Source organism: Aotus nancymaae, unplaced genomic scaffold (assembly GCF_030222135.1).
Source record: "Aotus nancymaae isolate 86718 unplaced genomic scaffold, 86718_ANA_hifiasm-v0.15.2.pri h1tg000028l, whole genome shotgun sequence".
Lineage (NCBI taxonomy): Eukaryota > Metazoa > Chordata > Mammalia > Primates > Aotidae > Aotus > Aotus nancymaae.
In genome coordinates this window covers 5,180,955-5,194,518 of record NW_026988441.1, presented here as the reverse complement: position 1 = coordinate 5,194,518, position 13,564 = coordinate 5,180,955, and the positions used below count along the sequence as shown (strand labels likewise).

General features: G+C 51.8%; 1 protein-coding gene across 1 annotated transcript in view; it reads left to right on the top strand.

The window, feature by feature from the left end:
* MYH14 (myosin heavy chain 14) overlaps positions 1-13,564 on the top strand; it is a 107,118-nt gene that overhangs the window by 81,869 nt on the left and 11,685 nt on the right. The window contains exons 34-39 of the mRNA XM_064381017.1: positions 1,489-1,701; positions 4,426-4,638; positions 6,049-6,210; positions 7,731-7,859; positions 8,895-8,983; positions 9,202-9,325. Coding sequence (XP_064237087.1) covers positions 1,489-1,701; positions 4,426-4,638; positions 6,049-6,210; positions 7,731-7,859; positions 8,895-8,983; positions 9,202-9,325 — 930 coding nt within the window. The remainder of the gene's footprint in view (positions 1-1,488; positions 1,702-4,425; positions 4,639-6,048; positions 6,211-7,730; positions 7,860-8,894; positions 8,984-9,201; positions 9,326-13,564) is intronic.

Below are 13,564 nucleotides of genomic sequence, written 5' to 3'. Positions count from 1 at the left end.
CAAGGGATTCTTGTGCCTCAGCCTTCTGAGTAACTGGGATTACAGACGTGCATCATCGTGCCTGGCTAATTTTTGTGTTTTAGATGAGGTTTCACCATGTTGGCCAGGCTGGTCTCAAACTCCTGACCTCAGGTGATTTGCCTGCCTTAGCCTCCCAGAGTGCTGGGATTACAAGCATGAGCCACTCACTGGCCTTTTTTTCTTATTTGAAGTTGTTTTGCCTCTTCTAGTTCCTTTGCATTTCCGTATGTATTTTAGAATCAGCTGTGAATTTCTACCCCAAAACAAAAAGCCTTCTGATTTGGAACTGTGTTGAATCTATACATCCGTTTGGGAAGAACTGACATCCTAACAATTTTGAGTTTTCTCACTGAGGAATGTGGTATATATGTCCATTGAAATACCTCAGAAACGTTTTTTAACTATCAATGTACATCTTTCACATCTCTTGCCAGATGTATTTCTAAGTATTTTGTGGTTTTACAGCTATTTTAAGTGATGTTGCTTTCATTTCCATTTTTGATTGCTAGTATGTAGAAACACAATAGATTTTTGTATATTGATCTTATATCCTACAATCTTGGCTAAACTTATTAGTGCTAATAGAGTTTTTATATATTTTGTTGGATTTTCTACATAGATCATTTTTTTCTATGAACAAAGGCAGTTTTACTTCTTTCTTTACTCTTTCTTTACCCTTCTAGGACTCCAAATGCATTTATATATGAGTGCTTGGTACTTTTTTCAGGTTGTTAAATTTCCATTAATTTTGGTACAATCTTCTTTCTTTCTTTGCTCTGTTTGGATAATTTCTGTTGACCTGTTTTCAAGTTTACTGATTCTTCTGATATGTCCAGTCTGCTACTAATTTTATCCATTGACTTTTTTATTTCAGATATTTCATTTTTCAGTTCTGGCATTTCTATATGGTTCTGTTTTACAGTTTCAAATCCCTCCTGAAATAACTCTGCTCCTTCATCCATTATATCCATCTTGTTCTGAAACTTATCACGAAGTCCTTGTGTGTGCATTATAATATGTAGGTCATCTGTGGGTCTGTTTGTATGGACTGATTTTTCTGTTAACTACGAGTCCTGTTCTCTTTTCTTCTTTGCGTGTCTTATAAATTTGCCAATTACCGTGTCTTAAAAAACAGTAAAGGTTGAAGTTCATTTAAATATATATATATATATATATATATATATATATATATGTTTTTCTGCTGCCACTCTTAAGAGGAAGAAATACCCTTTCTTCTGTTGAGAATGTAGAGTTAGGGACTGATCAGTTTGATCCATTCAAGAGTTGAGCTGGTTTGGGACATGGTTGCAACTTTAATCCCTCTACCTCCCTCTTGTGTCTCTGCCTTTGTCTGTCTCTCTTTCTCTCTCTCTTACTCTGTTCCTGGCTGCTCCCTCTTCCCCGTTCCCTTGTACACTCCTTTCAGCTAATCTATTTCCCCCCATCCCGTCTCCCTCAAACTGGAAGCTTCTGGCAGAGGAGAAGGCAGCTGTACTTCGAGCAGTGGAGGAACGTGAGCGGGCCGAGGCAGAGGGCCGGGAGCGTGAGGCTCGGGCCCTGTCACTGACACGGGCACTGGAGGAGGAGCAGGAGGCACGTGAGGAGCTGGAGCGGCAGAACCGGGCCCTGCGGGCTGAGCTGGAGGCACTGCTGAGCAGCAAGGATGACGTCGGCAAGAGTGTGAGCAGGGGCCCCACTCCCTGAGACACGCTGGGTGAGGGAGACACCTACATGCACATATGCTTTCACACATAGAACAGGAAAACAACCAGCCATCAAAGTCATATATTCATGCACAAAGAGTACAAGAGGGCCGGCCATGGTGACTCACACCTGTAATCCCAGCACTTTGGGAGGCCATGGTGGGTGGATCACTTGAGGTCAGTAGTTCAAGACCAGCCTGGCCAACATGGTGAAACCCCATCTTTACTAAAAATACAAAACTTATCCAGGCGTGGTGGCATGTGGCTGTAATCCCAGCTACTTGGGAGGCTGAGACAGGAGAATTGCTTGAATCTAGGAGGCAAAGGTTGCAGTGAGCCGAGATCATTCCACTGCATTCCAGCTTGGATGACAGAGTGAGACTCTGTCTCAAATTTAAAAAGAGAACGAGAGGAGGACTGCTCACCAAACATTTGCATTCATATACACACACATAGAGTGAGGAGAATCTCCTACCAAGTACATGTGCTCATGCACGTGCATAGAAAGTAAGGAAAGCCATCTATCAGAGGTAGGTCTTCATGTAGACATTCACAGAATGTGAGGAGAATCTTCCATTCAGCATGTGTGCTCACACACAGAACACGAGCTACTCACAAAGCACACATGCTCACATTTCTGTATATGGGATGTGAGAAGAATCTTCTATTATTTGTTTTTGTTTTGTTTTTGAGATAGGGTCTTTTTCTGTTGCCCAGGCTCGAGGGCAGTGTTGCAATCATGGCACATTGCAACCTCCATCTCCTGGGCTCAAGCAATCCTCCTGCCTCAGCCTCCTGAGTAGCAGTGACTGCAGGTGCATGCCACCACAACTGGCTGTTTTTTTAATTTTTTGTGGAGATGGGGTCTTGCTATGTTGCCCAGGCTGGTCTTGAACTCCTAGGCTCAAACAGTCCTCCCACCTCAGCTTCCCAAAGCGTCAGGATTACAGCCATGAGCCATTGCACCTCGCCGAGAATTTTTCATTAAAAACACATATTCACGTGCGTATGTACACATAGTGCATGAGAAAACTACTCACTACATGTTATGTGTGAATGCTCAGAGAGAGAACATGAAGAGAATTTACTATAAAATACATCCTGAGAACCACTCGCCAGACATGAGTATGTGCGCACCTACATACATAATACACACACACACACACACATACATGCACACACACACACAGTGTGAGGACTCCCACTTTGCCTGCCAGCAACCCCACTGAGAACACACAGACTCTCCCACCAAGCCTCTGTCGTCCCCCAACTCATATATCCCTCCCGGGCCTGTAGGGTGGCACCCCAAGGCTGCTCTCAGGATCCCCTCACCCAGCAAGTGTCCCAGCCTTCTGAATGATCAGAATGCTCCCCACACCCTCCATTTCATCCTTCCTTCATTCATCCTCCAAATACATTTATGTATCATGCCCAGGGACACAGGCCACCCTCACTGATGATGGGAGGCACTGGCAGAATTTGTTGAGCTCCTGAATAGATGCCCTCTCGACATCCTTATTTCTTTATTTTCCCAGCAATATGCTTCTAGGAGTGCAATGGATGAGGGCTTTATCTTCTCCACACACTTACTGATTTTGCTTTTAGCCAGTCTTGGAGAGAATCCCCCCTCCCCCGACACAGACCTGGCCTGCAGCCCTAGGGATACTGGAGCTAAAAGCTGGCTCATACTTGAGCCAATAAAGTCTGTCCCTTGGGAAAATGTCAAGTTGTTTGTAGTGACTTCGAAGGCCCTTGTGGGAAACAGGATGTTGATGGGAGAAAGTTTGATCCCTTCAAGTAAACAAAATAAATTGGCAGGTGCCAAATAGAAAGGGAGGCTAGAGGGCCCATTCCAAGTACTGAAAGTAGATACTGTCAGTGGTCAGAATTTTAATGGCCATCATGTGGGCAGTGGTGATCCACAGACATAGGCCCTGCTCTATGGAACTCACAGTCCAGTGAGGGAGGCGGGTGTTGCACAAAAAGCCATCTAAGCAAATGTCAGATGACCACTGTGACTAGGGCTGGGTAGAAGAGGGGGCACAGTGCCAGGAGCATGGGTAGCGGAGAGGCTCTGATGGGTCCAGAGAGGCTTCCCTGAGGAGGAGACGGTTAAGTAAGGAGAGGAGCGAAGGGGAAGTCTCTGAAAATTCATAAGCCCAGCTCTATTTTCACAGCGTTTGGGGTTTTAATTCACACCTCCCTGAAAGATCTGGGACCCTCCCAAACAGAAAAACCAATAGAAGTATAGAAGTAGGTAGTGGGTTGGTGGCACCCTGTGGAGTCTGGCAGACGCCAGCACTGATGACCCTGGAGCTACCTGCCTTCACACAGAATTCCCGAAGATGAATTCCCAGTGAGTGAGCTCACAATGCAAAATCACAAAACTCAGAGGGAATAATCCACCATGAGTAAGAGTCAGCTGACTTAACGGATGCTTGTATTGGACTCTCAAGAGCTTAAGATAATAGAATTATGAAGCCTTGGTTATGCATGAAATACATTTGGGGATGATGCTGAGTGAGACACCCAAGAGGGAGGCACTCAGTAGATTTCGAATGGATGAATGAACAAACTAGGATGGGCACACGGACTTGCTGCCTCCCCGTCTGCCATCAGAGCTTCCCTACCCTACCTAGGCTCCTAACCTCCCCCACCTCAGTGACCCAGGTGTGCAGCACCCACTCTCCCTTCCCACCAGGTGCATGAGCTGGAGCGCGCCTGCCGGGTAGCAGAACAGGCAGCCAACGATCTGCGAGCACAGGTGACGGAATTGGAGGATGAGCTGACGGCAGCCGAGGATGCCAAGCTGCGTCTGGAGGTGACTGTGCAGGCTCTCAAGACTCAGCACGAGCGTGACCTGCAGGGCCGTGATGAGGCTGGTGAAGAGAGGCGGAGGCAGCTGGCCAAGCAGGTATTGTCACGCAGAAGGCCACAGGGTGCTGGTCCAGCTGGGGTATGCCATGGTGTGTTCAGGCAGCAAGGGGTCTCCCTGGCCCACCCACCTCTCTGTCTCCTCCACCCTCCCGCCACTCAGCGTCCCCCCACCATCCCTCCACACAGTGTCCCCCCACCCTCCCTCCACTCAGCGTCCCCCCACCCTCCCACCACTCAGCGTCCCCCCACCCTCCCTCCACTCAGCATCCCCCCCACCCTCCCGCCACTCAGCATCCCCCCCACCCTCCACTCAGCATCTCCCCACCGTCCTGCCACTCAGCGTCTCCCCACCGTCCCTCCACTCAGTGTCCCCCCCACCCTCCACTCAGCATCTCCCCCATCCACCTGCCACTCAATATTTCTACCAGTCTCTCCTGGCAGCCAACCATCTTCCTCCCACAAAACCATCTTCCTATCCAACCCGTTAGCCTGCCATGACCCATTAACCCACACACATATCCCATCGGCCTGCTGTTTTACCCAATCATACATCCTCCGACCACCAAACTGTTCATCCATCCCTCTGCCACCCCATCTATTCAACCACACCAATCACCCACATACAGCTGCTCCCCCAACCAACACTGATACTCAACCAACGCTGTGTCCAACTACTGCTCCATCCACCCAGTTACCCTCTTCTGACCCATCTCCTCTCCCCAACCCAACCCCTCCCCCATTTATCCAACCCCGCCCCTCAGCACCCCCTGCGGACTCCTGCACTCCGTCGCTGCCTCGCTGACTGTTCATCCACCCTTCCTCCATCCACATCCTTCCCCAGTCCGGTCAGTCATTGCTCCTCGCTTCCTTGTCTGTTTCATCACCCTCCCTCCCTGCACTGTTCATTCATTACTCGTTCAATCCAGGAACTTCTCATGTCTTCCCTCTACTAGGTGGTGAGGCGCAGGGGCAGCTCTGGGTGTCAGAAAGACCCCTCTAGAGCATGTGGACAACAGACTTGGGGTGGGGGTGCTAGAAGCTGGGGAGGCAGGGAAGAGGGCTGAACAGGTGACCTAAGGCCAGGGGTCTCTGCGGGTTTCTGCCTCAACTAGCCCCTTTGACTTAGACATGGTGAGTGTCCAAGACGTTCCCTGGGGGCACTGGGGAACCATGGGAGGTGTATGAGCAGGGTCAGCTCCGGAGATGTGTTGGAATGCGCTGGCAGGGAGAGATGAGAAGCTAGAAAGGAGGCCTAGGTGAGATGGGGGCAGGAGGACTGAGCTGGGGTAGGGGAATAGAGAGGGGACCATGTCAGGAGAGTCAGGGGTGAGATGAACGTGGCTTGCGGCCTGGGTAGGGGCTCCGGGGTAGACATCCACGTCCCTCGCACACAGAGGGAGCCCGGGTTTCCTGTCCCTGACCCAGTCCCTCCTGACTTCCTCTCCAGCTGAGAGACGCAGAGGTGGAGCGGGATGAGGAGCGGAAGCAGCGCACTCTGGCCGTGGCTGCCCGGAAGAAGCTGGAGGGAGAGCTGGAGGAGCTGAAGGCTCAGTTGGTCTCCTCCGGGCAGGGCAAGGAGGAGGCGGTGAAGCAGCTTCGAAAGATGCAGGTAAGGGCAGGGCGTGAGCCGTGCCAGGGAGGGGAGGCCTTGGCGTCTTCAAGCCGCAGCCATCACTCCAGGGGCTGAAGCCAGCTCGGACCCCTCCCTCTCAACCCACAGGCGGCATCCATGTGGGTCAGCGCCTGTATGAACATCCATGCCCCAGAGGCTGGTTTCCTTCTTCTTTTATTTTATATTTCTTGTATTTAAAATGCTGCATTTTTAAGTCAAATTTCCTTTTTTTCTTTGTTTTGTTCAGTTGTTTTTTTTTTGAGACCGAGTCTCACTCTGTCAACCAAGCTGGAGTGCAGTGACAAGATCTCAGCTTGCTGCAACCTCCGCCCCTCGGGTTCAAGCCATTCTCCCGCCTCAGCCTCCCTAGTAGCTGGTATTACAGGTGCACATCACCACACCCAGCTAAGTTTTGTTTTTTATTTTTATGTTTTTGAGACAGAGTCTCACTCTGTCGCCAGGCTGGAGTGTAATGGCATGATCTCGGCTCACTGCAACCTCCGACTCCCTGGTTCAAGCAATTCTCCTGCCTCAGCCTCCAGAGTAGCTGGGATTACAGGCACGCGCCACCATGCCCAGCTAATTTTTGCATTTTTAGTAGAGATGGGGTTTCACCATGTTGCCCAGGATGGTCTCAATCTCCTGACCTCGTGCTCTGCCCATCTCGACCTCCCAAAGTGCTGGGATTACAGGCGTGAGCCACCGTGCCCCTCCAATTTTTGTATTTTTAGTAGAGATGGGGTTTCGCCATGCTGGCCAGGCTGGTCTCAAAGCCCTGGCCTCAAGTGATCCACCTGCCTCTGTGGTTTTGTTTTTGAAGTGAAAATACCATATGCTGTTTTGGCCAGGCACAGTGGCTCCCGCCTGTAATCCCAGCACTTTGAGAGGCCGGGGAGGGCAGATCTCACCTGAGGTCAGGAGTTCAAGACCAGCCTGGCCAACATGGTGAAACCCCGTCTGTACTAAAAATACAAAAATTAGCCAGGCGTGGTGGCGGGCATGTGTAATCCCAGCTACTCGGGAGGCTGAGGTAGGAGAATCACTTGAACCTAGGAGGCAGAGGTTGCAGTGAGCTGAGGTCCCACCACTGCACTCCAGCCTGGGTGACAGAGCAAGACTCTGTCTCAAAAAAAAAATAAAAATAGAAATAAAATAAACAGGAGGCAAACTGAGGTTCAGAGAGGAGCAGTGGCTGGCTCACCGTCACACAGCAAGAATATGGCCAAGTTGTAATTCAAACCCAGGTCTATCTAACTTGAAGCCAGGCTCCACCAGGCTTCAAGCTGCCTCCTAGGCTCAGCCAGGTCAACCTCCTCCCTTGAGGACCAGAGAGGGGAGGCTGGCCCAAGGTCACACAGCAAGTGGCTTTATACACAGGAGCCCAGGTCTGCAGGGTTGGGAGAACTCCCTGCTTGCTGATGGAGCTGAGGAGCCCCCACTGCTTTGGCAAGGGGTTGGAAGGGTTCCCTGTGCTGTGTGGCCAGGCTAAGCCCGTCTACCTTTTCCATTCCATCCAGGCCCAGATGAAGGAACTATGGCGGGAGGTGGAGGAGTCACGCAGCTCCCGGGAGGAGATCTTCGCCCAGAATCGGGAAAGTGACAAGCGCCTCAAGGGGCTGGAGGCTGAGGTGCTGCGGCTGCAGGAGGTGAGGCTGGAGTACGCTGGGGTGGACTGGGGTGGGCTGGGTCCTGGGACAGGAAGCTGGGTGGTGGGCAGGGCTAACCTCAGGGCCCCTGGGGTATGAGGCTGGGGAGGTCTAACTACAAGGTCCCTGAATGTGAGGCTGGGGAGGTGGGCGGGGCTAACCACAGAGCCCCTGGGTGTGAGGCTGGGAAGTGGGCGGGGCTAACCACAGGACCCCTGGGTGTGAGGCTGGGGAGGTGGGTGGGGCTAACCACAGAACCCCTGGGTGTGAGGCTGGGAAGTGGGCGGGGCTAACCACAGAGCCCCTGGGTGTGAGGCTGGGAAGTGGGTGGGGCTAACCACAGGACCCCTGGGTGTGAGGCTGGAGAGGTGGGTGGGGCTAACCACAGGACCCCTGGATGTGAGGCTGGAGAGGTGGGTGGGGCTAACCAGAGGGCCCCTGGGAGGTGGGTGGGGCTTACTATGTGGCCTCCAATCCTGGACTAAGGGCAGAGATTATGTCCTGGGGCACTAGGGAGCCATGGAAAGATCCAGAACAGAGGATGGGAAGGGTCAGCTCTGTAGCAGTTGAACTGGAGTGGGGAGACTGGAGGCACAAAGCCTGGTGGGGTGGGGGAGAGAGAGAGCCCTGAGCCAGGGCCAAGGGGATGCAGAGGATGGAGAAAGCAGTCAGAGGGCAGGAGGGAGGAGACCGTGGTGAGGGGGGCAGAGGAGGGGAGGAGAACACTGGGGTCTGGCCCAGTGACCGGAGGACCCTGGAGGAGAGGCAGGTTTGAGTGGAGAACCTGTGTGCAGTAAAAGGTGGAGAGGGTGAGGGTCCTGGGGTTTGGGCTGCAGGAGGTGGGCATATGTCAGGGGCTCAGGAGACAGATTTAGGAGACATCTGTAGATTGAAGCTCATTCCAGGGTTACCCAGGGACAGCATGAGAAAAAAGCCAAGAGACTTGGGGTGTGATGGACAGAGAACAGGTGAGACCCGTGCCCAGATTGCTTCTCCTCACCCCCACCGGCCGCCCCTCTCTCTCTGCCATCCCAGGAACTGGCCGCCTCTGACCGTGCTCGGCGGCAGGCCCAGCAGGACCGGGATGAGATGGCGGATGAGGTGGCCAATGGCAACCTTAGCAAGTAAGTGGCCCAAGGGTTTGGAGGTGGAGGCGCTGTGCCTGCAAGAGGTGGAGCTGGCTGGGCTGTGGGACAGGTTGGTGGGCGGGGCCGACTTGGGGGCCCCTAGGGTGTGAGGCTGGGGAGGTGGGCGGGGCTAACCACAGGGCCTTGTAGTGTGAGGCAAGGCACCCTCCTCTGGCATCTGGTCCTCTCATCCCCACCCCTTCCTGTCTCCCTAGGGCAGCCATTCTGGAGGAGAAGCGTCAGCTGGAGGGGCGCCTCGGGCAGTTGGAGGAAGAGCTGGAGGAGGAGCAGAGTAACTCCGAGCTGCTCAATGACCGCTACCGCAAGCTGCTCCTGCAGGTGAGCACGGCTTGACCACCCCCACCAGCCTCAGTCCCCACTCACTGGGACCATAACCTTCAGTCCTCTTATTCAACAAATATAGAAAGGGATGTTTGAGTTGGGTTTTGAAGGTTGAACAGCAGTTGTTAAAAGGGTGGAAAGGCCTGATGCATTGATTCACTTGTATTTCTGAGGAGTTTCTCCAGGGCTGGATCCAAAGATGAATTATGTGGGGTCTCTGTCCTATGAAGTTCCCTGGAGGAAACAGACACAGGACTTTGCTGTCACATTATAGGGCAGCAGGTGTGATCATGGAAGTCTCCTAAGCCCAGTAGAGAGAGAGAAATGATTTTCTGTAGGAGCCATAAGAAAACATTTGGAAAAAGAGACATTTTGGCTGGGGTTTTGAAGCATAGAGTTCAGCAGAGGGAGAAAAGCATGCTTTCATTTGCATATTTATTTACAAATATTTTCTGAGGATTCTGGAGGTCCAGATCGTATTCTGGGTTATGCTGGAGATCTGGAGCTGGACAGTGCTAAGTCTGCCCTCTAACACCTCCTAGTCTAATGGAGGAAACAGGGCATCCCACTACAGAGATACAAGTGAAAATGGAGAAGCCCAGACACTGTGGGAAGCTAGAAGGGACCACCCACCTAGCCTGGAGGATAGAGGCCATCAGAGAAGGCTTCCTGGTGGAGGTGATGCCTTGAGAGATCTTAAGGGAAGTATAGGAGTTTGCCAAGAAGACAACAGAGGGATGGGGCTTCCAAGGACAGGCCAATGTCTGCGTTTTTCATTAATTTTTTTGTAATTTTTTTATTTTTGAGGCAGTCTCACTGTTGCCCAGGCCGGAGTGCAATGGCGTGATCTCGGCTCACTGCAACCTCTGCCTCCCAGGTTCAAGTGACTCTCCTGCCTCAGCCCCCCGAGTAGCTGAGACTACAGGCGTGTGCCACCACCCCCGGCTAATTTTTGTATTTTTAGTAGAGACGGGGTTTCACCATGTTGGTCAGGATGGTCTCGAACTCCCAACCTCAAGTGATCTGCCCACCTAGGCCTCCCAAAGTGCTGTGATTACAGGCGTGAGCCACCACACCTGGCCAGGAGTTTTTTATTTTTAGTTTCTGTGGGTACATAGATGTATATATTTACGGGGTATGTGAGATGTTTACTTCATTAATGTTTAAAGTCATGTCTTGAGGCCTCTCCTGGGTCATACCCTGGCATTGCTGGAGACTCAGAGAAGAGTTAAGACCCTAGCCCTTGGGGAAACCCCAGGCCAGTGGAGAGACAGTCATATTCTAGGATGCGGCAGCTCCCATCTCACTCAGAATAAAATCTTACTCAAGGTCCCACACAGCCTGGTCCCCGGCTGACTCAGACCTCCCCAGTCCCTCCACCCTAGCTCGCTGCTCTCGCCACAGCAGCTCCCTCACCTTTGCTGGACTATGCCGAGCGTACTCCCACCTTATCGCCTTTGCACTTGCTGTCTCTTCCTGGAAAGCTCTGGCGACCAGCGTAAAGCAGCCGCCTCCCTCCCGTAGATCCCTTCCACTCTCTCCGCGTTAACTGCCTTTGCATCACTGACCGTTATCAGAGATTATATCATGCATTTGCTTGTTCGTCTGTCGTCTGTCTCCCGAACAGACTGTGAGCGCCTTGAGAACAAGATGGTTGTGTCTTAGTTTTGTTCCCTGCTGTATCCCCAGTGCTTAAAACGGTGCTGGGTACACAGTAGTGCTGGTGTTCATTATAAATCAAATGAATGGGCCAATACATGCTCTAGAGGAGGGAGTAGTTTATACAGGATCTAGTCTCTCTGACCACCCAAAAGGCCTAGAAACAGCCAACCCAGTAGCAATGAGTATCCCTATGTCCACGTTATGATTTGGAAATGCTGTTTCCCTCTAAAAGAAACTGGGGCTGGCCAGGCACAGTGGCTCACACCTGTAATCCCAGCTCTTCGGGAGGCTGAGGTGGGAGGATTGCTTGAGCCCAGGAGTTTGAGACCAGCCTGAGCAACATAGTAAGAACTTGTCTCTACAGAAAATAAAATAAGCCGGGTGTGATGGCGCATGCCTGCGGCCCCAGCTACTCTGAGGGTTGAGGCAGGAGGATTGCCTGGGCCCAGGAGGCAGAGGCTGCAGTGAGCTGAGATTGCACCACTCCACTCCAGCCTGGGCAACAGAGTGAGACCCTGTCTCAAAAAAAAAAAAAAGAAAAGAAAAGAAACTGGGGCTTCTTCCAAAACCGCTGATTCCAGATCTGGAGCAGGCAGTGAACTAGAGTAACCCGGAGCATTTCGCGATCTCCATTAGCGGGAAAGCTGGTGCAGTCATGGCAAGAGCACTTAGGAGTCAGTGTAGGAGCCTCCTGCTGACCCAGAGTGGGACAGCTTGAGCCTCAACGAGGAAAATTGCAACTGATTTAATCCCATGAAATCTGTTTAAATTCATGAGTTCACAGTGACGTTTTAAATAATATTAATTAGTTGCTGTGTTAGTTCCCTAGGGCCACCATAACGAGTTCCCACAAACAGTGACCTAAAACAACAGGAATGTATTCTCTCTCTCTCTCTCTCTCTCTTTTTTTTTTGTCTTTTTCTTTTCCTCTTTTTTTTGTTTTGAGATGGAGTCTCTCTTTGTTGCCCAGACTGGAATGCAGTGGCGCGATCTTGGCTGACTGTAACCTCTGCCTCCCGGGTTTAAGCGGTTCTCCTGCCTCAACCTCCCAAGTAGCTGGGACTACAGGCACCAGCCACCAATACAAGCATGCGCCACCATGCCTGGCTAATTTTTGTATTTTCAGAGAGTCGGGGTTTCACCATGTTGGCCAGGTAGGTCTCGAACTCCTGACCTCAGGTGATTTGCCGCCTCGGCCTCCCAGAGTGCTGAGATGACGTGTGAGTCACCACACCCGGCCAGGAATGTATTCTCTCGCGGTCCTGGAGGCCAGAGGTCTGAAATCAGGGTGTGGGCGGGTTGATTCCTCTTGTTCGTGCCTCTCCCCAGCTTCCGGTGGGTGCTGGCAGTCCCTGGTGTTTCTTCACCTGTAGGTGCATCATTGCAATCTCTGCCTTCAACTTTACAAGGCATTTTCCCATCTTTGCATCTCTGTCTCATCTCCTCTTTTTTTTTTTTGAGACTGAGCAGGCTGGAGTGCAATGGCCAGATCTCAGCTCACTGCAGCCTCCACCTCTGGGTTCAAGTGATTCTCCTGCCTCAACCTCCTGAGTAGCTGGGATTACAGGTGCCTGCCACCACATCTGGCTAATTTTTTTTGTATTTTTAGTAAAGACAAGGTTTCACCATGTTCACCAGGGTGGTCTCAAACTCGTGACCTCAGGTAATCTGCACGCCTCGGCCTCCCAAAGTGCTGAGATTACAGGCGTGAGCGACCGTGCTTGGCCCTCATCTCCTCTTGAAAGGACACCAGCCATATCAGAGGTGGGATCCACCCTGATCCAGTGTGACCTCATGTTAATCAATTACAACTGCAAAGATCGTATTTCCAATGAAGGTCACGTTCCGAGGTTCTGGGTGGACGTGGATTTTGCATGGGAGTCTGTTCACTCTAGTGCAGACACCCTTGGACGATGCTTAGGGCGCCATTTGGAAAATACTTGAACCATTTTTCTTCTGCTCTCACGCCACAACACTCATCAACACAGAAGAAGACGCTGGTGACCAAATGTAGGGAGTGGGGTTCTCCCCATCACCAGGTGGGCAGTTGGATCTGCCGCCGACGCCGGCAGGGTGTCCTCCAGTTCACCTCCAGCAGCGTGTACCTGGAGGCAGTGTCAGACCTCACAGACTGCGGACCGTCTCCCCGCCGGCCCCCGGGCACCAGTCCGAAGTCCAGGCCACCAGAACGTCTTGTCTTGTCTTTTCCTTTTTTGAGATGAAGTCTTGCTCTGTGACAGCCCAGGCTGGAGTGCAGTGGCACGATCTCAGCTCACTGCAACCTCTGCCTCCCAGGTTCAAGTGATTCTCCTGCTTCAGCCTCCCAAGTAGCTGGGGTTGCAGGGTGTGCCACCATACTCGGATAATTTTTTTTGGATTTTTAGTAGGGACAAGGTTTCACCATATTGGTCAGGCTGGTCTCGAACTTCCGACCTCAAGCCATCCGTCTGCCTTGGCCTCCCAGAGTGCTGGGATTACAGGTGTAAACCCCTGCACTTGGCCCAGGCCACCAGAACTGCTGACCAACCAGCTTCAAGTTGGAGTTCCCACAACCCCCTCTTTGGATTAATTTGC